General features: G+C 41.2%; 2 protein-coding genes across 3 annotated transcripts in view; one reads left to right on the top strand and one right to left on the bottom strand.

Moving 5' to 3' along the window:
- LOC123746597 (zinc finger protein 385B) overlaps positions 1-8,040 on the bottom strand; it is a gene marked incomplete in the record, with an annotated part of 161,409 nt that extends 153,369 nt beyond the window's left edge. Inside the window, 1 exon segment of the mRNA XM_069318373.1 lies at positions 7,538-8,040.
- The window catches only part of LOC123746596 (uncharacterized), a 37,094-nt gene continuing 16,796 nt past the window's right edge, over positions 4,555-24,852 (top strand). The window contains exons 1-5 of one of the 2 annotated variants that reach the window (XM_045728228.2): positions 4,556-4,708; positions 6,752-6,828; positions 9,790-9,842; positions 10,322-10,461; positions 12,980-13,768. In XM_045728228.2, coding sequence (XP_045584184.1) covers positions 4,697-4,708; positions 6,752-6,828; positions 9,790-9,842; positions 10,322-10,461; positions 12,980-13,207 — 510 coding nt within the window. In that variant the 5' untranslated portion in view covers positions 4,556-4,696 and the 3' untranslated portion in view covers positions 13,208-13,768. Of the gene's footprint in view, positions 4,709-6,751; positions 6,829-9,789; positions 9,843-10,321; positions 10,462-12,979; positions 13,769-24,852 lie in introns of those variants that run through there. The other variant, XM_069318375.1, reaches the window with a different exon arrangement.

The raw sequence follows: 24,852 nt of genomic DNA, 5'->3' as shown, positions 1-24,852 counted from the left end.
CACAATAAACAGTCTTTGCCGCCAAAATCATCGAAAACGTTGCATGAGGCTTTCACTTGAATGGTTTAACATTTACCGCCTGCTAGAGGCAATAATGTGAAATGACATGTACGTAAAACAGTTTAGGGTTAAAGCCACATGTCACTGTATATACACTGAGGGATAGGCTACTCTTGTATATGTATTTATTTTTTGTATTTGTATGTTTTTTGCCCGAAACGCTATGCGTGCTAGTATGTGGCTTTACAAGAATGGAAAATCAGCTTCATTTCTATGTTCTCTCTTAACCCCCAATGTACCTTCTTGTATATAAATAAATAAATAAATATGTACTCTGGAAGATAGGCTCCTCTTCTCTGGGAATAAACTCTGAGAGATAGGTTCTGATTCTGTGTTGTATAGTCTGACAGATAGGCTCCTCTTTTCTGTGTATATACACAGAGAAACAGGTTATACTTCTCGGTATCTACACTCTTAAAGAGGTACGCTGCACCTCTCTGTGTACATACAATGAAGCATAATATACACCTCTCTGTGAATATACATTGAAAGCATACATTTGTTTGTGTGTTAACACTGAGAAGTATACTACACCTCCGCGTATATACCCTTCAGCAGACTACACCAACCTGTGTATAAACACTGAAATAAATACACAACACTGAGTTTACACCTTGTGACTACCCCAAACGTTTGCATAAATCATCCGGCAATTCCTAAATTCAATTCAATTTTTTCCTCCTATCCTTCGTGGGCTTGTTCACCCTCTGGCTTCCATGCTCCATGCACTCTTTCTCCAGACTTTTTACACCGGACCCCAAGAGTGTTAATGAGTCCTTTGACAGTTGCTGTGGCACAGAGAGAGAGAGAGAGAGAGAGAGAGAGAGAGAGAGAGAGAGAGAGAGAGAGAGAGAGAGAGAGAGAGAGAGAGAGAGAGAGAGAGAGAGACAAGGGGCAACAGACTCACCTGGCCGTGACCTTACCAAACGTCTGCTTCTCTAGGAAAATAAAAATTATATGAAGAAGTTTCCTTATATCCTGACGTATTACACAGGAAACAACTTTTCGCTCTAAGTAAAGTTTACATGACAGTTTACTATCCAGGGTTAACACTGAGAGAATGGTCTCTCAAGATTATCCCACAGCTGACTTGAATGGCTCATTGCAGTGCACAGTGCACCGATCTTGTGCACAAGCCCTATCTCTGTTAACCCTGGATAGTAAACTGTCATGTTGGGTATCTCCAGGCAACCCATCCTCCGAATTGACAGTACGATTTAATACTAAGTGTAATAAGTACACTTTCTTACTGTCATAAACAGTGCATAATTGCACTTACGGGGCTGTTACACTTACCCAACTCCCTCCCCCGATTTAATTCTCCTCGTTTTCTGTGACGACACTCAGAATTTTAGGATGAAGATTTCAACTTCAATTGGCTATACACAAGTTTTAAATAACAGGAATTTATTTTTCAGGTTTATTAAACAATATAGATTTTATGCAAAATTTTAAAATATCCTGAGTTACTTTACAATTTAGTGATATATTTTAGTTTTGTTTTATTAGTTTTATAAAACTGTAATATCAATATAGCTATAGGTTAAGTACTAATTGTAATTAAGAAACAATAAAATTATTATCTTCAAAAACTAAGACGGTTAGGTGAGGTTGTGGTTTTCTATTCAGTTTTTCAGGTAAACTCAAATATTCACAATATATTTGACAGTACGATTTAATACTAAGTGAAAATAAGTACAATTCCTAAATGCTATGAATAGTACATAATTGCACTTATTTGTCTTCTTACATTTACCACCCCATTTTTGGAGGACGCGCTGCTCCAGGATGCCCACTTAACCAGGAATACGTTTATGATACAGAGGATGCCGTATGTCCAGGCAGGAAGTAGATACAGGGAAGTTAAGAATACCTGCCACAAGGGTCAGTGAGTACACAGGAGTTGCCAGCGTGAGAGAGAAGAGAGGGGACGCCAGCGAAGCGACAGATCTGACCTCTGGGGTCAGCCTCAACCAGTGCGATGGAGAATAACAACTGTGATGTGGTCGTGACATGTTCATGATGTCACCTCTGCTACTGATCAGGGAACAATCAATATAATTGAGTCCCGCTCTTTTGCTGCAATGCCATTGGTCAAATTGTAACCCCTTGTGTTGTGTCCCTCGAGGAGCCCTGAGCCCCAGGGAAGGGCATTCATGTGAGAAAGCCCTTACATAGAGGACGTGTCCTGTTCTGTCTATCGGCCAATAGACTGAACACCGTCCATTCCTCACCATCTTGAGATGATTTCGGGGCTTTAGTGTCCCCGCAAACCATCAATTTAAAATCAGCGTCTTTTCGATATACCTGTACCAACGTTCGCCCAGAATGGAGATCATGACTATATTGTTTAGAAGCCTAGTGACAAATCATCAGAGCAAAACAGATTGGTATCAGGTAACCCCTGGTGACAAATTAAGATCATCTGTGAGTGACCTAGAGTGAACTAAGGCAGTGCCACCGCCTAAGTAATCTGTGTATGACTTTTGCCATAGTGTACCTGCATGGTATCATAATCAGCCGCCACTCGGTCCAGAGCGTGTAGCTAGCCTAGCCTCGATCCGCCAGCCGCCGCCCCTCACTGTACTATGTGACTTCACCACCCTTACTCACCGCCAGTGGCAGTACACTCGTCTGTGAATGTGAGCTTCACATACACCACACCTTTAGTTATTGTGTGATATTATTGTGCATGTTATTACCGGTCCCATTGACAGTTTTATTGTGCATCATCATTACCTGAGTATTCGGTTGGAACTCTTGTAATCCCTTTGCATACCGGCAGTTAGGTTTGCCGTGTTAATGATTGGCTGTCAACTGTGTTAAGTTAGGTGTTTCTCCACGAGTGGATACGAATCGAAAGCCAGACGACAAGAGTCTTGCTAATGCAACCTATTGGCCTTTCTGATGCCAATCTAAAGTAATTCAAGCAGCCTTTGTATTAGTCGTTAAGTTAGTAAATAAACTACTGTTAAGCTTTATGCAGTGTTTCCATTGAACCACTTCTGAATACTGCCAACATTACTCAAGCCTTCAGCTCTAAGTGTCTTCAATACCGAGTTGCCTATAAGTCACAAACTATAAATGTGATGAGGACCCTAGGAGTCCCTTAAAGTGTTAAAGCATTGAGGAGATTCCAACGATCAACGTGGACCAGGACCAGGTGAGGCTAGTCTGAGAAGAGACCCTCAAGGACTCTAACTTGACCTTGCTCCCAGGCCCTGTACGGTTGCTCTCGTATTTTCTCTGCTGATTCCGACAGCTTTGTGAAGCGTCCGCCACATGTACATTGGCGACGTACGCATTGCAGTCGGGAAAGGAAAATAGAAAACCCCACACTAAATATGGACAAAGAAGCCTCAGACTAATGAAATATATTCTCGAATAGATTACATTTAATTATCATGATTTTATTATTCAAATATAAATAATTTACTGTAACTGGATATGTGAGCTGATCCAGTGATTAAAAATTGTTAGAGTTAAATTGCTGTTTGATAGTTGTTAAATACATTTATTCTTGTGACGTTGTCCTTGGAGATTGTTAGGGGGTGTTAGTAGTTTGGTAATTAGAGGTGAATTGCCAGAACAAAGGCCTGTTGCATTATAAAGCTCGTGGTAGATCCAGTTTAATGCATCAATATTGTGATTGAGGAAGATGTCATCAATCCCAGCCTGTGAGTAGTGATGGAGAGAGGCTACAGTGTTACAGTGTTACATAATGACCTCCAGACTTGAAGCCTAATATTAGTTTAACTTAGCAAGTTACATCACTGATGAGCTGGTTACAGTTAGCATACAGTCTAAGGCCTTGTTTGTGCACACACTCATTCTAGATTAGTTTAATTGGTTTATTGTGAGGACACGGGCTGAGTGAGGATGGGGGTGGACACGGCAGGATGGGGTGGACACGGCAGGATGGGGTGGACACGGCAGGATGGGGGTGGACACGGCAGGATGGGGTGGAGTGAGGAAGCCAGGTGAGGCTTCACAATTGGCAAGTTTTTTACTTATAAATCATGGCTGCTGCAACGCCCTCTAACCTTACCACCCCCAGCCCCACCCCCACACTAACAGTCACCCCCCCCCCCCTTCACAACCCCCCTAAACCCCACCCCCTTCACATCTCTCACAGACCCTCCCTCCATTACCATCAACCTAATTCACTAAAACCACGCTACGATATCTCACCACACACACACACACACCAAAGAGCTAAAGCTCAACCCCCGCAAGCACAATTAGGTGAGTACACACACAGCAAAACACACCCATGTAATTAATATACCCAACTCACAAGGTACCCAATTACAGTTCCGCTCCTGTGCCAGGTAAGTCCCCTACGGGCTCACCATAGCCCGTGCTACTTGCAACTATTTATTCCCAGTAGTTAAATCTAAAACAACAACAGCATCTTAAGATGCAACACCGAAGAGGTAAGAAAAAAAACTCATCCTCGGTAACATCTTCAGAGATGCGCACAGGACCGGCGCACACAAAAAACGGGAACAGGTTCCCAACACCGGGTATATAAGAGGGAGGACTTGCCTCTCCTGCCATAACCCGTCGCTCCACACCTCTAACTGCGTCGTTTGACAGCCTACCGTCGCTTCATCTACCATTACCCACCACCAGGATGATAGGCCTAGTGAGTACTCAATTGTCTCCCTTAATAGTCAGTTACAATAATGTCTTTGGGAATAGGCGTGTGAGATAGATATCTATTGAGATACAACATCTATTTTCCAATATTAAACGTTAAGGAACTACTTTAATGCGCATGAGAATCAGAGCCTATTTTCTTGAACGATACAATTTTCTTTACATATGCGAGTATTTGCATTATCAAGTTACTTGATAAGGGTCAAGAACGGATGGAACCGTTGTCAAATACGTCACATTAGGCTCCAGGACGGACCAACCGTTGTCAAATACGTCACATTAGGCTCCAGGACGGACCAACCGTTGTCAAATACGTCACATTAGGCTCCAGGACGGACCAACCGTTGTCAAATACGTCACATTAGACTCCAGAACGGATCGAACCGTTGTCAAATACGTCACAGACTGACCGAAATTTCGTCACTTTCATTTCATATGTGGACTGGGTTATATAATAATAATAATAATAATAATAATAATAATAATAATAATAATAATAATAATAATAATAATAATTCACTGTGTCGGGGGACAGGAAGCCAGAGTGTATTCATACACGTTAGGCTGTTATCTAGGTCCCCCTCCCCCACAAGGTCGAATTACAGACCCAGCCCAGGATGCAATCCCATAACAAGCTGACTAACTCCTACTTGCTGCTAGGTGAACAGGGACATTAAGTGAAAGAAAATATACCCAACCCTATCTATACCATTGTGGAATCGAACCCGGGATCCTAGATTTTCAGTTAGAGAACGAAACAGTTAACATTAACGTGAAAAGTAATTGCCTGATGTAAATTTTGCGTTTATGATCAATTCAGTAATTTTCCCTGTTTAAGGAACGAGTAAATCACTCAGTCCGAATTTCGTTAAGTCGGGATAAAACCACGTTTATTACCTCCTAAAATATATATTTGAAACGTGAATATTTTGGTCAGAATTTATTGACGTATTTAAAATGACGTCCCAGGATGTAAATTCTCGTGTTTTAGTCCCCCGTCCTATTGCCAGAAGTTAATCTTGTTTTTTATGTTGAATTCCATTTTTTTTTAAAGATTTTGAATATTTTTTTGTATATAAATTTTTGTGTTTATTGTTAGAGCTGACTCATTCGTTACCTATCGTTAGCTTCATTGGTTGTTATATATTTGTTAGCTTATTATTACGCTATTGTTTGTTTTGATAATTGGCCTCAATTTGCATATAATACTTTAATAATTCGATGAGGCTTTGCATTGTCGGGCACAGGAAAAACTTATTGAAGTGTCCCTTAGCCAATAACTGCCTACTACCACACACCTACTTACTCCCAGGTGAACAGGTACATTAGATGAAAGGAACCGTTGCCCAAATGTGTCGGTACTGCCGTAGAAATTAAACCATAAACCTCTCGGTTGTAAACTAGTAACATCACAACACTAAACGAACTAGTAGAATAATTTTAATGCTTACTATAATGTTAACTTACTTGTTCATTCTGAAATAATAATAATAATAATGAGACTATATCACACTATGAACAGTGTGTGACCACAGACCATGAACAGTGTGACCACTAACTATGAACAGTCTGTGGTCAAAATATAGTGTAAATACGAAACTGATGGAGAGCGAAGGGACGACGACGTTTCGGTCCGTCCTGGATCATTCTCAAGTTGAATCGACTTGAGAATGGTCCAGGACGGACCGAAACGTCGTAGTCCCTTCACCTTCTAGTGTGTGATCTGGTCAACATAATTTAGCCACGTTATTGTGACTCATCGCCTGCATGATGGAGAGACTGTATCATTGTATTAGTGAACCAGTAGACGGAAAGCCGTGTCTCAGGAGCTGAAACTCAACCTTGTATATATTATATAAGAGGCAGTCAGACTACAGGAAATTGTCAGACCACAAAAAAAGGGCAAATGACCTTTTCTCAAACTATCGAAAAGATGCACGGCAATGGTATTCACGTCTTTTTTCTTTTCTATACTTTTTACTGTCTATCGGAGCAAGCAAAAATGTATATTTGTTCTACTTTTTTCCAGGTTGTGCTTGCTGTTGTGGCGGCAGCGGCGTCTGCCTCTCCCCTGGCCCAAGGCGGCCGCTTCGTCTACACCAGGGAGTAAGTACTCATCGAATGTGTTGGAGTGGTGACTCAACAGGGGTGGAGGGAGATGAGTTGGTGGGTGATACGGTGGGGGGGGGGTTGTGAGGGAGGAATGAGGAAGACGGTGGGGAGGATGAGTATATGAGTAACATTAGGAAAATTAACACAAGCCGTGAGGCAGCGGATAGTAGAGGTCTAGATGAGGACCGACATGAGGGAGTGTAGTGGTAGAGGCCTCGAGGTGGACCTACACGAGGGAGTGGTTAGTGGCAGAGGACTCGAGGAACAACCGCTTGAGATAGTGGGAAGCAGAGGCTTCGAGGAATAGTGGGGAATAGAGCCCCTGCAATAGGCTCCGAAAGAGAAAATTTGAACGGTAGGAAGTAGTGTCATATTTCGTAAGGCTATCATAAGGTCATGACTTACTTGTTTAATGAACCTTAAACCTTTAAATGAACCTTTGAACCTTAAATTGTTGCATGACTAACGAGCCAAGTCCAACCTGATCTGTTTACACCAAGCATGAAACGCAGAAACACGCAAGTGGGCAGCAGCGTCTGCTCTGACCATGACATTTCTCTCGTATTCTTCATAGAGAATGAATTCAGGATATTCATGCTTATAGTACAAAGCATGGCAAGGTATTGTACACTTAGTAAGCCACTTGAGAGACTGGTGGCCCCTTAGGTAAATACTGACAAATCAACGGAGAATGCAGTCTTACCTTGAGCCGAAGAAGCCTAGTCACTCAATTATGACATTTTTTGCTGACATTCTCTGATGTGGATCGTCGTGGTTCCTTGGAGCAACGTGCTGGTAAGACATCTTTTAACATTACCGAGATCTCAGAGCTCTTCCACGGAGACGTGTGTATGTGCAAATGTTAATTCTATACGGTTAAATTTCCTTGTCAGCAGCCTCACCATGTGCAGCTTGCGGAATATGTAACAAATGCTTTCGTAAAAGAATCTTTTCCAGTATTGAAATATTCGGTTAATTTGACTTTGTCAGTGTTATAATATATCTCCACCAGTGCCTTTCACTGTCAAAGATGCCACAAAATCGGTTCAAAGAAAATTCAGTAGAAAAGGCACGTTCCCATCAGCACTTTCAAGACTATTTGAGTGGGAATGATCACTTTAACGTTCCTAAAATAATGAACACTTATTGAACTATCTGTTGAAAATTCACTGTTAAATATCTTTCATTTTGCAAATCGCACAAGCATTTCACCGCAAAACAACACTTGAGTTGTGTTAGAATTCACAGCAACTTAACATCTAGCCTAGCCTTAGGCACGAGTAATATTGTTCTAATTCACAGCATTCGGCACAGCAACTGTCAGTGCTTGTCAACACAGCAAACAGCATACTAAAGAAAAATAAATAATAGCCCCGAATTTTCAAAAATTGTGCAGCTCAGAGCACTGTTTTGGGCACAGAATGCGACAGCACACAGCATCGTCAGTCCAGAGTTTCAGCACAACAGTCCTAGGTCAACACACAGCCTAGGTCAGCACAACAGCCATGGTCAACACACAGCCTAGGTCAGCACAACACACATCTTCGGTCAACACAACAGCCTAGCTCAACACAGCTTCGCTTAGTTCACAGCTTCGGTCAGCACACAGCCTCGGTCAACACAACAGTTGCTCAGCACACAGCAACAATGCGTTAAGGTGTTGTGGTGAGCGCTGAGGTGTCCGCGCGTGGTATGGCAGCGCCGCCCCGTCTCAGCTGGGTATGAAACGCGTCAACAAACGACTGTGCTAATTAACGTGTAAATATTTCGTAGTGTTGATATCTTGACGCATAACCTACATGTTTATATGACACGACCGAATTATATTTTTAGTAAAGTAATTATCAAGTGTGGAAATAATTGACTAAAGCATTTATTAAGGTAATGATAATTAGGTGGGTTGCCGCTTTGCGAACTCAACATGTACTCTTGTGAAACGCTGGTTAGCATTGAGAAGGTGATTAGGGCATCTATGTATGATTCGTTCTCGATTTACAATCAGGGAAATCTTGGGTTCGCATCCCAGGTGGGACCTAAGTGGGTTGGGCATGTTTCCTGTGACTTAATGACTATTTACCTAGCAGTAAATAGGAGTTAGTTAGCTTGTTGTGGGGCTGCATACTAGGGAAGGTCAGTAGTCTGACCCTGAGGGAAACTTCGGTATAAGTCTAACGTAACGAATAAAAGCTGCCTGTCCCCGATAAAATGAATTATTAATTATTCATATAGTCCTATGAAATTCATGTCCATTATACCTAGTGGACCACTTTTGACGTTGTTGGGGGCGGAAAGTTGACAAGCCTGAATGGCTACCCTATTTCCATACAATAATTTGTTAACTATATTATTACATTGCTTTATTTTTTATTAAATTAATAACGTTGTTATTTGGACTGCGATTCAATCAAACAGATTGTTTAGTGAAATTTTAATATTTAGTATTGTTACCCATTCCTGACTTTCATTTTTTATGACTATATTTTTATAGAAAACAAAGTTTATCGGTGACTAGATAATATTTTATTAGTATTATGATGTCAACAGAACCATTTCTGCTGACATAATAATAGTTATAATAATTCATTGTCTCGGGGGACAGACAGCCAGTGTATATATACATGTTAGGCTTATATCAAGGTAACCCCCCCCCCTTCCAAGGATGCAACCCCACAACCAGCTGACTGACTACTGGGTACCTATTTACTGCTAGGTGAACAGGGGACATTAGGGTAATGGGAAACACGTAAACCCATTTGTGTCCCGCCTGGGATCCTGTATAGACCTGTATTATGTAATTAATAAGGGCCATGTTGTCATCTTAGCTCTTTATCTTATAAGATACTGATTTATTGAGCTGATGGTCGCTGATAGCAATGGCCTGCGGCTTGTCAGGTCAAAACCTCTACCTCCTGATAGTAAACTTGACCCCCTTAACCTCTTTTATCTCTCCCTCAGCGACTCCTTCGAGCGGGGCGTCGCCGACTACTCCCTGGAGTACCTTCCCCCTAGTAAGTCTCCGGACAAAGTGGCAAGTGATAGTGATGCTGTTTGGGAGAGATTATACAAGTGATGTGATGCCGGGGGCTGCTAATAGGACATGTTCAGTTCTTGACGAAGAATGTTTGGAGGTGGATGCTCATTGAGGTGATGAATGAGGAGGATGGAGATGGATGAAGGTGGTGAGGATGGTGTTGAAGGAAGTGTTGTGAGGTGTTGATCACTTCAAGTGGTGCTGGAGCACTTTGTTGATTGTTAATGTTATTGTGTTGGTGCAGAATGTTGAGGGAGTGTGTATTCGCCTAGTTGTGCTTGCGAGGGTTGAGTTTCGGCGCTTTGGTCCCGTCTCTCAACTGTGTGTGCTGGTGAGAGAGAAAATGATGGACAGAGCCATCACTCTGTCCAACTCAACTGGATATCACACTGTTATCCGGTTGAGAGACAACGTAACCAGTAAAGATTATAACCCCGTTCTGATCTCCTCCTTCAGCCTTCAGGTCTGGCGCCGCGGCCCCAACAGTCTTCGGGACCGGACTCTTCAAGAGCGCCTTCAAGCCTGGCACCTTCCCATACAACATTGGTCTGGACAGCCCTGAGGACCTGGCCTACTACTACCTGAATCAAAACAACGTGAGTTTAGTGCCTTGCCTACGCGAAATTCTTGTGTTCCTTGTGTTGTATCTTTTAATATGTAATTTATGCCCGCAGACATGCGCACTCATTATCACGCACTCACGCACTATCATGCACGCACGCATTACTTCGGGGGTTAGTACATCAGTGTGCTAACACTTATGTACTAACACTTAAGACGATGACGAATGTACTTACACACTTAAAAAGGTGTGTGTGAATTAACACATACACACATACATACGCACACACGCACACAAACACAAATGATGTCTTGTAGCTGAGCGGACAGTGCGCAGGACTCATAATTCTGTGTCCCGGGTTCGATTCTCAGACCAGGCAGAAACAAATGGGCAAAGTTTCTTTCACCCTGATGCACCTGTTACCTAGCAGTAAATAGGTATCTGGGAGTTCAGTCAGCTGTTATGGAGCTGCTTCCTGGGGATGTGTGTGTGATGTGTGGAAAAAAAATTAGTTAGTAGTTAGTTACAGTTGATTGACAGTTGAGAGGCGGGCCTGAAAGAGCAGAGCTCAACCCCCGCAAGCACAACTAGGTGAATACACAAACACAAGTATGATAGGGCATCATGAATCAGCCAGACTAGATCTAGGTAATCACCCTGAACGAGTCAGACATAAGGGAAGTCAGGTCAGAACCCACCATAGCCAATGAGTGACCAGGCACTGTGTCTTAACATTTGAGTATCTGGTGGAAGTAGGATTAAGCCATCCAAGGAATGGACCGAAAAGTAAATGGCTGGAATACCAAAGGGGAAACTATGATGATCCTGGGAGCCGGTCGGCCGAGCGGACAGCACACTGGACTTGTGATCCTGTGGTCCCGGGTTCGATCCCGGGCGCCAGCGAGAAACAATGGGCAGAGTTTTTTTTTCACTTTATGCCCCTGTTACCTAGCAGTAAAATAGGTACCTGGGTGTTAGTCAGCTGTCACGGGCTGCTTCCTGGGGTTGGAGGCCTGGTCGAGGACCGGGCCGCGGGGACAATAAAGTTCCGAAATCATCTCAAGATAACCTCAAGATGAGAATAGAAACTTCCTAACAGGAATACCATGGGAGACAGAACTCAATAGAAAGACCAAACAAGGCATAAGAATGAAGGTAACCGCAGAAGGCCTTATTGGCACATACGAAAATGATGGACTACATCACCCAGAAGTGTCAGGAGGCAGAAAACAGATTTATCCCAGGCCAGAAGGAAAACAAACAGAAAAGCAAAAGGGGAGCCCGTGGTTCAGTCAGGTATGTAAGGAAGAAAGACAGCTAAGCACAAGGACATGGAGAAAGTACAGAAATAGCAGGACACCAGAGAACAGAGAGCAGACGACATAGCAAATAAGCCAAGACCCAACCAAAACTGCTATACAGTCACTTCAGGAGGAAAACAATAGTGAAATTAGAGGTAATGAAATTGAAAAAGGGAAAAGGATGGGTACATAGAGAATGACAAAGAGGTGTGTGTGAAGAACTCAACAAGATATTCCAGGAGGTCTTTATAACAGAGCAAGGGGAAGATCCTGAATTAAGAGGGGTGGCAATAAACTAAGCAGACTTGGAAGATATTGAAATTAACAGAGATGAGGTTAGGAGGTATCTGCATGATCTAGAAGTGACTAAGGCTGTTGGACCTGATGAAATCTCACCATGGATGCCAAAAGAAGGGGCAGAAGCACTTTGCATACCACTATCTATGGTCTATAACAAGTCACTGGAAATGGGAGACCTACCAGTGAGTTAGAAGACAGCTAACATAGTCCCAATATGTTATTGGGACTATGGGTTCGATTCCCAGCCGAAGCAGAATATATGTGCAGAGATTTTTTCACCTGATGATTCTGCTTACCTAGCAGTAAATAAGTACCTGGGAGTTAGACAGCTGACACGGGCTGCTTCTTGGGATATATGTGTGTGTGTTTGTGTGTGTGTGTGTGTGTGTGTGTGTGTGTGTGTGTGTGTGTGTGTGAGAGAGAGAGAGAGAGAGAGAGAGAGAGAGAGAGAGAGAGAGAGAGAGAGAGAGAGAGAGAGAGAGAGAGAGAGAGAGAGAGAGAGAGAGAGAGAGAGAGGAGAAAAATCAAGACAAATGACGGTTAGAAAGTCGGGGTACAGGAGCTAACAGTTCGATCCTTGTGACACAAGTAATAAATACAAATGTTAAATCCATACACACGCACACCCTCAGGCACACAAACACTCCCTCAGAAGTGTGAGAACATTGTATTAATCTAAGAAGATTCAGAAGCCGGGGGCTACGAGCCTAGCTCGACCCTGGTTGTACATATAGACTTAGGGCAATGAAGAACATTCAGGTGTATTAAATCCTGAACCTAGTTGGTACACTGCTCTTCCCATCACAGCAGCTGCTGTACCAGGTGTTGCTGTAGTCTTGATACACTCTGTTCTACCCACCACAGCAGCTGCTGTACAAAGTGTTGCTGTGGTCTTGATACACTCTGCTCTACCCACCACAGCACCTGCTGTAAATATTTTCTCTCCCACAGAAGCCGCAGACCCGAAGTGAACGCGTCAACACCCTCACCCAAGTGCTCAACACTGCCGGGTACGACATCTCCCTCGACGACCTCTACCGCTACCCTGGCCTGAGGACTGCCATCGCGCAAGGAGATGGAGAGCTCCTCGTCAACCACTCCGGTGAAGTGTTCTACCGCCCCGGACCTCCAAAACCGGCGCAGGAGGCGGGAACGGGAGTCCAAGTTGCCAAGAAGTGATCAACCATCTCCAAGAACTGTCTGCTGGGGGGGAAGAAGGAGAAGGTCGGGTTCTTAAGTCCCAAACAAGCTGAGGACCTCTGCGACGCGCGGAGTTTCGCGCCAACAGCAGGGGCGACTGTGGCATCTTCAAGTGTACTTTGACTCCCCGGCGATTGTTAGGAAACTGCCATATCCCTCAATGACCTTTCTCCCCTTCCTCCCTTACTCTTTCCATATATCTTTATTGCTTAATATATATATATATATATATATATATATATATATATATATATATATATATGTCGTACCTAGTAGCCAGAACGCACTTCTCAGCCTACTATGCAAGGCCCGATTTGCCTAATAGGCCAAGTTTTCATGAACTAATGTTTTTTCGACTACCTAACCTACCTAACCTAACCTAACCTACCATTTTTCGGCTACCTAACCTAACCTAACCTATAGAGATAGGTTAGGTTAGGTTAGGTAGGGTTGGTTAGGTTCGGTCATATATCAACGTTAATTTTAACTCCAATAAACAAAAATTGAACTCATACATAATGAAATGGGTAGCTTTATCATTTCATAAGAAAAAAATTAGAGAGAATATAATAATTCAGGAAAACTTGGCTTATTAGGCAAATCGGGCCTTGCATAGTAGGCTGAGAAGTGCGTTCTGGCTACTAGGTACGACATATATATATATATATATATATATATATATATATATATATATATATATATATATATACAATCTTTGGACAACACCCACCAGTGGGACTCGAACCCAGAAAGCACAACTACCTTCCAGTAGCTGGCATAACTAGTATGCTTTAACCCACTACGCCATCAGACCTTACAAAAGAAGTAGATAGTTCGAGATATATATCTCAAACATCTCTACCTCCCGAAGGCACCAGATGAGTGAGGGGTCAGTCTGCATTTTTCGTCAAGCCACTGTCATTGTGAGAGAACTCGTGTCCAGCTTATAAGCCTATTATAGGCTTATAGGCTTATAAGCTTATAGGCTTATAGGCTTATAGGCTTATAAGCTGGACACATATATATATATATATATATATATATATATATATATATATATATATATATATATATATGACCGAAGATGTACTGAAGTGATATAATAAACAAACTTCTTTTTTAAATCCTCTTGTTTATTTTTACCAAAACCCATAATTAAAATATGCACTTAATGAACACACACACACACACACACCGGGGTGCCAGTGGCTGTGAGGATAGCACGCTGAACACGTGATCCTGTGGCCAGGGTTCGATTTCCGGCGCCGGCGAGAAACGATGGGCTGAGTTTCTTTCACCCTATGCCCCTGTTACCTAGCAGTAAATAGGTACCTGGGAGTTAGTCAGCTGTCATGGGCTGCTTCCTGGGGTGTGTGTGTTGTGGTGTTGATTGACAGTTGAGAGGCGGGCCAAAAGAGCAGAGCTCAAGCCCCGCAAGCACAACTAGGTGAATACACACACACACGGTAAGGTAATTGGAACCCCTGTGGGTAAGGTTGGATTATTTATTTATTTATTTATTTGCAATGACTAGGTCATTGCAAATAGGATTATAGCAATGACTAGGTCAAGAAGGGCGCCTAGGTCCAGCAGTATTATGACTGAAGAAGAGGATAGGTTTGTGAAGAAGATGATTGGGAAATTTGTAGAGAAGAGGGATGTTTGGATAGATGATCTAATCCAGGGGATTAAAAGTGAAATTTTTAATAGGATACGGATGAGGTTTAGAGACAAAAACGAGAATTTGTGGACTATACTCAAGAAGAAATCAAGAAGAGCAAAGTGGCATGGGAAAGTGAGATAACAAGGCTTGCAACTGAATTTGGCAGGAATAAGGGTAGCATGACAAGGGAAGGGGGAGTGGTGGGGAATGAAGTAGTGAGTGTGGGTGGGGTGGGTGTCAGCCAGGGGAGGAGGCGACCAGCACGACCCTTCACTGAGGAGGTCAATCATAATCCATAGATTACTTGAAGCCAAGGCATCGAGGCAGGAAAGGATGGAGATTGAAGATTTTGAGTTACAGGGGATCTTGAGAGATATCAGAGCCGAAATGGCAGGGAATGAGGTGGGGGATACATCGCCGCATTGGGGCGTACAACTGTAACAAGAAACGACCTGTCCTGGTACAGTTCACTAACAAGAAGGCTGTGGACAACAAACTGCAACACAAGCACTTACTCAGAGGTAGCAAAAACTATTACAACGTGTATATTGACAAATACATGACCAAAGATGAGCAAATAGCCCACATGGCGAGCCGTCCTCGAAACACCTCATCAAATTTGAGCGTACTTACCCACCCCAGTGCTAACCCACACCTGCTTCCCAGGTCACACCCTCCCCAAATCAGCCCTCCCTGCCCCTGCTTATCTCCCAAACACCTCCCCTGACCCCATTGCATTTGAATCCATCTGCTTCATCCCACATTCCAAGGATCCCCTCAAGCCCCCAACACCCGCCCAGCCCTCATCCCCTCAACCCCCAAAACCTGCTCAGCCCTCACCCCCTCTCCTTCCATGTGACCCCCTACCCTTGCAAGGGGGGCACATGGACCCACCAGTGGGGGACCCCCACCTCTTCCTCCATTTCCCTTTCCTCCCCTCCTGCCCCAATGCCCACACCTACCCCTGAGTTTCCCTTGACTAATACAACTTCCTTCCTCCTATCACTATCCATGTTTCATCCGCCCCTCTTCCCCCCACCCCATCTATCCTTCACCCCCCAACCTCTCAACCTTATGCTGCCTCTCAACCCCTCTATGCCTCTCTGACCCTCCCTAATCTTCAAACCCAGTATGCCCTTACTACTCCAGTTCCTACCTACCTTCCTAAATGCCCAACCCCCATTCGCCCCCCCAGGAACGCCTCCAGACCCCATTCACCCCCAGACACCCCCCCCAATCCCCAGTCACCCCCCAGATCCCCAGAGAAAGGGCGAATTCTGGTACCAGAGTTTCCATGAAGAATCTCAAGGTTTGGTACACCAATGCTGATGGGATATCTAATAAAGCAGAAGAGATAAAAGAATACTGACGTAGTTGCAATAGTATATAGCACAACTAAAATAATTTATATGATCTCAGATGCAATGTTTCCAGAGGGGTACCAAGTGATAAGAAAAAAAGGTCACAGAGACAGGGAGGGGGAGTGGCACTCCTAATAAGGCAGAAATGGAAGTTTGAAGACCTGGGAAATTGGGTTACTAACGAGAGCACACGCTTCATACATGGAACTCTGACAGCAGATGGGAGGAAGATTGTGATCTTTGTAATCTACAATCCCCCACCAAATAGTAGAAGACCCAGGCAGGAGTATGATGACAACAACAAGGCAGGTATAGATGAACTGCAGAAGGCAGTAACATTAGCCCACAGAATGAGAGCAAAGCTGCTGGTCATGGGGGACCTAAATCATAGAGAGATAAATTGGGAATCAAGGAATCCCCATGGAGGGGATGAAACGTGGGGAGCAAAGTTAGTAGATGTTATAGACAGGAATTTCCTAACAAAACATGTGAAGGAAGACACAGAGGAAAGAGGAGATGTACACAAGTTGATGTACCAGCTCCGGAATCTGTACACCAGTTGATTTACAGTTGAGAGGTTTCTGTCCACGCTGAGCTGGCCTTAAGACATCTGCGTTAAACTCGACAAGAGAGTTATCCAGTCTGGCACACTCGCCAGACAGGCACCCGGTATTCAGAGAAGTATATTGAATGTCATTTAAGTGTATTAATTGGCCAATTGTATGCTTGTTTAACTTTAATATATCCAATAAGTCTGTCTGTCGGTTATAGAGTGAGGCAACGCCTCATATTTCAGTAAGTTTATTAATATTGTAGTGCAGCAGCGTAATCTTTTTCCAAGCATAAAGACACTCTCGAGGTAAACAAATCATCATGAGTGTCCCTTGTGTGGGAAAAACTTCAGTTGAGGTGACTAAACCTCTTCATATAAATTGGATATATATATATATATATATATATATATATATATATATATATATATATATATATATATATATATATATATATATATATATGCAAACAAGCCTGAATGGTCCCCAGGACTATATACAACTGAAAACTCACACCCCAGAAGTGACTCGAACCCATACTGCCAGGAGCAACGCAAATGGTATGTACAGGGACGCCTTAATCCGCTTGACCATCACGACCGGACATAAGGAAGTGATAGCCGAAGCTATTTGAACCACTTCCCCGCCGGCACTCGGATGGTAATCTTGGGCATAGCATTTTATCAAATCACCTCATTCTTTGGGGCACACGTGAGGAACACAAATGCAAACAAGCCTGAATATCACTTCCTTATGTCCGGTCGTGATGGTCAAGCGGATTAAGGCGTCCCTGTACATACCAGTTGCGTTGCTCCTGGCAGTATGGGTTCGAGTCACTTCTGGGGTGTGAGTTTTCAGTTGTATATAGTCCTGGGGACCATTCAGGCTTGTTTGCATTTGTGTTCCTCACGTGTGCCCCAAAGAATGAGGTGATTTGATAAAATGCTATGCCCAAGATTACCATCCGAGTGCCGGCGGGGAAGTGGTTCAAATAGCTTCGGCTATCACTTCCTTATGTCCGGTCGTGATGGTCAAGCAGATTAAGGCGTCCCTGTACATACCAGTTGCGTTGCTCCTGGCAGTATGGGTTCGAGTCACTTCTGGGGTGTGAGTTTTCAGTTGTATATAGTCCTGGGGACCATTCAGGCTTGTTTGCATTTGTGTTCCTCACGTGTGCCCCAAAGAATGAGGTGATTTGATAAAATGCTATGCCCAAGATTACCATCCGAGTGCCGGCGGGGAAGTGGTTCAAATAGCTTCGGCTATCACTTCCTTATGTCCGGTCGTGATGGTCAAGCGGATTAAGGCGTCCCTGTACATACCAGTTGCGTTGCTCCTGGCAGTATGGGTTCGAGTCACTTTTGGGGTGTGAGTTTTCAGTTATATATATATATATATATATATATATATATATATATATATATATATATATATATATATATATATATATATATATATATATATATATATATATATATATATCATTGAACATATAAATTAAGTTAACAATTGCTTGCTTAGTTATCTTTAATTTATCTAGTACTTAGTTAACAGTACTTAGCCCACATTTAAGGTCATTTAATATCATGCTTCTACTATTTAAATTGTTGAAATTGTTGTGTTATTAGTAAAAGAATATATTGGCTGTTGATAGTTATGGTGCTAGGCTGGACTATGTACATGTTTAAATCCCTGCTTTAAACAGAATCAGTGTTCAGTCATAGAACTGAATTTATTGAAATCTTATCCTTGTATAAAAAATACAAGTTAATGTGAGATACTTGTCTGCAGGTGGACTGGAACTTCAATCATCTAATTCATTCACCCCACCTGCCCCTTACAGCCCACAATCTGTCATTAGGAAAAGGGGAGCTAGGCTTTATGCCCCTAGCTAGAGATGTTAGTTTAATTAATTTGCAGACAGTAATTTTAATTTAGTACAGTACAAGTCCCTAGAAGCTCTCCTCTCATATCAATCCCGGCAGGTTTTTCCCACATTTATGGCCCTTCGTTTACCGAATATTATTCCAGCAAATACATAAGAAACTTCTTGATTTTGCATTTGAATAATTTTTACATATTCTAGCCTAACCTAGCTAACAGCCAATATTTATAATATCTATATATTTAAGTGAACAAATTGTTTACAGTGGCTTAAACCACCATATCTATTACCTAGTAAACATTCATAGCATACTAGTAACAATTCTGTGTAAAAAACCACAGTACATAATTTTATCAGTGTCAAAGACACAATTACATTTTACTCATATATATCTCAATTGTGGTAACATATATACACACATTAAGTGTATTATCTAGCATTTTCTGTAATCAACTGATTTTCAGAGCTGCTCATTACAAAATACTCTTTTAAAAAAGTGTTTTTAACACAATAAGAGCATTTCATTACAATATATCTATAATCAACTGTATCAAACCCCATTACAGGTAAAGCCAGTAGGCAATCTACTGTATTTAATCAAGGCCCCTATTAGGGTAATAGATCTTGTAATAATTTTGCAAAAATAGTATCATTTACTATTTTAAAAAAAAGTTATTACAAAATTTACCGATTTGGTGCATTCGGATGACAAACCAAATTATTACTTTTAATAATTGAGCACCTGTTACATCCAGATTCCAGGGAGGAAATGAAGGACGATCTTTGGAATCATTACCTAAGTAGACAGGAAAGTTCATTTATCAAAATACATTAACATATATATATTTTTATAAAAAAAAGAGAAAATATCTCTGAAACTCGGAAAATCCAGATGACTTCTAATTCTTCACCTGCTACAGCAACAGGAAAGAAAAGGACACAAATTGTCTAAAAAATCACTTGACTCTACAACTTGACAGATGTCAAGAGTTAGCTAATCAAGTATCTCTTGATTAAATCATCTTAAATAACAGAATTAAAACTTCAGTTGAAAATTTGATCAAATCAAAGACCTTTCTGAGACTTATTTAGCAGAAAAAGCTAATGCTGATTTAACCCAAAGGGAACTTCAGGATATCAGAGCTGAAACAGCAATTTATGAAAATAAAATCCAGGATCAGATAGATCCTTTAATCAAACTTGCATTACAAGCCTTAACCCAATCAAATGTGAGCTCATCCACTCAGCAGGGTACTGCAACTATCACACATATAGTAGCAGAATCGAGTTGAGAATGGTCCAGGACGGACCGAAACGTCGTCGTCCCTTCACCTTCTAGTGTGTGGTCTGGTCAACATATAGCAGCAGAGCTCCCAAAGGTACATTTACCATATTTTGAAGGCCAAGTAAGAAGAAAGGCATTGCAGATCATTGCTAATTTGTCATGTATGGATGAAGATTATGATTAAGCCATTCAATTGTTACATGCTAAGTACAATGAATACTAATCAAGAAACTTGAAGGCCTACTGGCTACATCTATCAGTTGAATGATAAAGTCATCACTTAGCTAAACAGCATATCATTAATCTTAATCTACAGCCTACAGGCCTATTTAAATCAGGTGATAGACAAATGTCATCATCATTTGGCTACAATAGTCTACCATTGGGGAATTAAGACCAATCTTAATCTCACATCACAATCTGATTGGCTAAACATGCCCCTCATCACTAATCTACAATCTGAAATGCTAAAAGCCCATTGACAATGTCAATCCAAGTATTATCATTCATCTAAGATAACTATCTTAATCCAAAAATATAATATTGATCACCTAATCTCATATCTCATGCTTTCACTGGAGTGAAAGCAGCCTCAGAAACTCTGAAGGACAATCAAGCATCTCAAAGAGACTTACTTAATAGAAAGGCAAAGCCGAGAAAAAATAAAAAGCAAAATGCTTCATCACATCCTGAATAATGTAAATACACATTATTACAAATACAATTCATCCTTTAAAGAAATTCTTGGAGGAGTACAAGTGTTACATGCTTGTATGACCTACTTTGCATGTAATTACTTACCTACAAGTGTTACATACTTGTAACAATATCATATCACAAGAAAAAATCACTAAAGGTGAATCCACGGACAAAAACAAAAATGTCCTAAACTGGCAATCAGAAATCAAGGCAACAAAACTCCTCTTCTGCAAAGTGGAAACAGAGTAATGTTGGCTCATATGCTATATCACCCACAGTTAACATATCTGTAGGAAATCAAGCTCCCAAGACAGATAAGACAAAAGGAGCTACAAATGCACCAAGATGTTTATTCTGTCAGGAAGCACATACCTATCAATGCTCAGCCTATGCAGAAGCAGGCTGTGCCAACAGAATCAATAATCAAACTATATCACAGGCAAAGCCAAAAGAAGATAATTCTTCACCAGCTGTACAATACTGTAAAGTACAGGAGTAATGTCAATGCCTTAATAGCAAAAACAATTACTATAGATACATTACCAACTGCACAGCTGGAACTAATCAGTCAAGGAGTTAGCATTAAAACAAGAATACTAGATCTTAAAGCTTCAACTCCTGAAAAATCACATCATACAGAAACTGTAATAGTGGCTTGACTAGGCAAAGAACAGTCACCACTAAATATCCCCCACATGATTGATGACGGATTGGAATCTGTGCATAAATTGTGGCTACTTGATGCAATAGGAATAATTCCTGAACAACAGAGTCCTGATGATGTCTGTAGATATAATCAATACTTAGAAACTGTACAGTACCATGATGGACAGTACTGGGTAAGGCTACCATGGAAAATCAACCATAAAACCTTACCTACCAACTATCACATGGCTTATAGTCATTTTAAATCTCAATTAGCAAAGCTAAGAAAAAGGCCAGAGCATTTAAAACTCTACCATGAGATTATTGCTCAACAATTAAAGAATAAATTTATCGAAGTCGTGAAACACGACAATAAGCAAACAGACTATTTTTTTACCACACATGGCTGTAATGAGAGAATCAAAAACAACTCCTTTACGGATAGTTTTTAATTGTAGCTCTAAATCTGAACCCCAAGGAACCAGTCTAAATGATTGTATGCAAACAGGTCAAAGTCTAACTCAGAAATTGTATGACATACTGCTGAAGTTTAGACTTAATAAATATGCATTTTCAGCAGATATAAGCAAGGCCTTTCTAAGAGTTGACTTACAGGAAGAAGATAGGGACTTCACTAAGTTTCTATGGGTAGAGAACCCAGAAGATATTAATAGTCCAATTGTGACTTACAGATTCTCCTCTGTTCTCTTCGATGCTAAAAGTAGCCCATTTTTGCTGCAAGCCACTCTAGATACTCATCTAAAGAAATCATCAAGTCCTTATAAGGCTGAAATCAGTCAGAATCTATATGTAGATAATTTTCAAGGGACAGTTAACAGTACTACTGAACTGTTACATATATATCAAGAGGCCAACAAGGAGCTACAAGGTGCCAACATGCCACTACAATCATGGGCCTCTAATAATGCAACACTGAATAATCAAATAGCAAGAGATTACCCTGAATATCACGTACCAGAATCACCAAAAGGGTTAGGTATGGAATGGGATCTAATCTCAGACACAATATCAATCAAATCTGTACCAGTAAATTATTGCATAGTTACAAAAAGGGATTTGCTTTCACAAGTTAGCAAAGTATTCGACCCACTTGGTCTACTAAATCCTTTAACTATCAAATGGCGTTTATTCGGTGCAAGAAGCTTGGAAGACTAAAGTTGGTTGGGATGATCCACTACCACTCCAGTTACAAAAAGCTTGGATGGAAGTGGCTCAAGAACAAACTCTAGTCGAAAAGATAATCTTTCCGAGACACATAGTCGAGGAAAATGATGAAGTAACACTACATGTATTCACAGACTCGTCAGCCAAAGCTTTTGGAGCTTGTGCTTACTTAGTGACTTCCCATCAATCATACCTTATCACCTCTAAGGCCAGAGTTGCTCCAATTAAAAAAGAGGACTTTGCCTCAGATGGAACTGACTGCATTGCTAACTGGCACACGCTTAGCAGTGCATATCAAACAAGTCTTGTCTACCATGAACATCAAAGATGTCATTATATGGTCTGACAATGAAGGCTGTCTTACAATCGGTACGAAACGACAACTGTCTGACTCCGTATGTAAGAAATCGCGTCTCAGAAATTAAAGAAATTTCTTCAGGCTTTCAGTTGTTGTATGTACCAACAAAAGTTAATCCAGCTGATCTCTTATCAAGAGGTATGACGTTTAAACAGTTTGCTCGTTACTCCTCGCTCATCAAATTAATCAATGTAACACAGAATGTATTTCATTATCTCAGGAAAAGAGGTATAAAATACACTTTTCAAGATGCACTTATCTATTGGGCAAGACAAACCCAGAGAGAATCTTCCGCATAAGTTAAAACACAATCTCGGTCTGTGGATAGACCAAGAAAATCACAACATTCTGCATTGTGGAGGGAGACTTAAACACGCAAATATCAATCTAGATACTGTGCATCCATGGTTTTTACCAAAAAATCATTGGATCACAAGGTTGATTGTGTTACATACACAACAACACATCATCAAACATGGAGGAGTGTTAGACACACTCACATATCTCAGACAGCAGTATTGGATTCCTCAGGGAAGACAGTCAGTCAAATCAATCTTGAAGAATTGCATGATATGCCGAAGGTACGATGCAAGAACTTGCTCTTATCCAGGGCCACCAACCCTACCAAAGGAACGAGTGGTCCATCTACATCCTTTCGAGACGACAGGAGTAGATTATACCGAAGCAATATATCTAACAGGGACTGCAGATAAGAAACCTATCAAGGCATACATCTGTCTGCGGTCATATTCAATGAAACATATATATACATACATACATACATATATATATATATATATATAAATATATATATATATATATATATATATATATATAAAATCACGTTTATTTTCGTGATATACACACACATATTATTATATATATATATATATATATATATATATATATATATATATATATATATATATATATATATATATATATATATATATATATATATAAAGCGGTGAACTGTAATGCCAATCCTGACCTTAAAAGCTTCATTGAAGGTTGTAACAGAACCCATGAGCACCACACCAGAAACAAATACCTTTTTGACATTCCAAGAGTACAACTTAATCAAACTAGAAATGCTCTACAAATCAAGGGACCCAGAATGTGGAATGACCTCCTCAATCATGTTAATGACTGTACCTCTCTCAACCAATTTAAGATAAAAAATAAGCACTACCTAATTAACTCCCTGTAACCTACCTTACCCCTATATTGTCAACCCATGTCTGTTATTTTTAAACAATGCTGTTTGTCGACCAAACTGTATTTTTGCTGTTTTTCTGCCATGTTCCCCTTTTTTATTTTTTTATTTTCTCAACACATTTTATACTTTAATCTTAATTAGTATTAAGTTTTAGTCTTTAGTGTTTTTCCTGCCCGAAACGCTTTGCGTAGGAGTGGCTTTAGGCATTGTATACCTGCTTGATGGGGTTCTGGGAGTACTTCTACTCCCCAAGCCCGGCCCGAGGCCAGGCTCGACTTGTGAGAGTTTGGTCCACCAGGCTGTTGCTTGGAGCGGCCCACATACCCACCACAGCCCGGCTGATCCAGAACTTCTCTTAGAAAACAGTCCAGTTTTCTCTTGAAGATGTCCACGGTTGTTCCGGCAATATTTCTTATAGTCGCTGGGAGGACGTTGAACAACCATTGTATGTACTAGCTCTATCTATAAATTCATCAATATTTGTATCACCCCTTGTATGTATGTACTTTACCTAAATAAACATTTGAATTTTGAATTTGAAATGGGCAGTGTTTTACCCTGATGCCCTGTTCACCTAACAGTAAATAGGTACCTAGGAGTTAGACAGCTGATATGAGCTGCTTCCTGGGGAGTGTGTAACAAAAAGGAGGCCTGGTCGAGGACCGGGCCGCGGGGACGCTAAGCCCCGAAATACCCCAAGATAACCTAAGCTAACCTATCCTAACCTAGTCTAACACAGCCTAACCTAGTCTAACACAGCCTAACCTATCATA

Source organism: Procambarus clarkii, chromosome 90 (genome assembly GCF_040958095.1).
Source record: "Procambarus clarkii isolate CNS0578487 chromosome 90, FALCON_Pclarkii_2.0, whole genome shotgun sequence".
Taxonomy (NCBI): Eukaryota; Metazoa; Arthropoda; class Malacostraca; order Decapoda; family Cambaridae; genus Procambarus; species Procambarus clarkii.
This window is presented reverse-complemented; position numbering and strand designations above follow the sequence as displayed.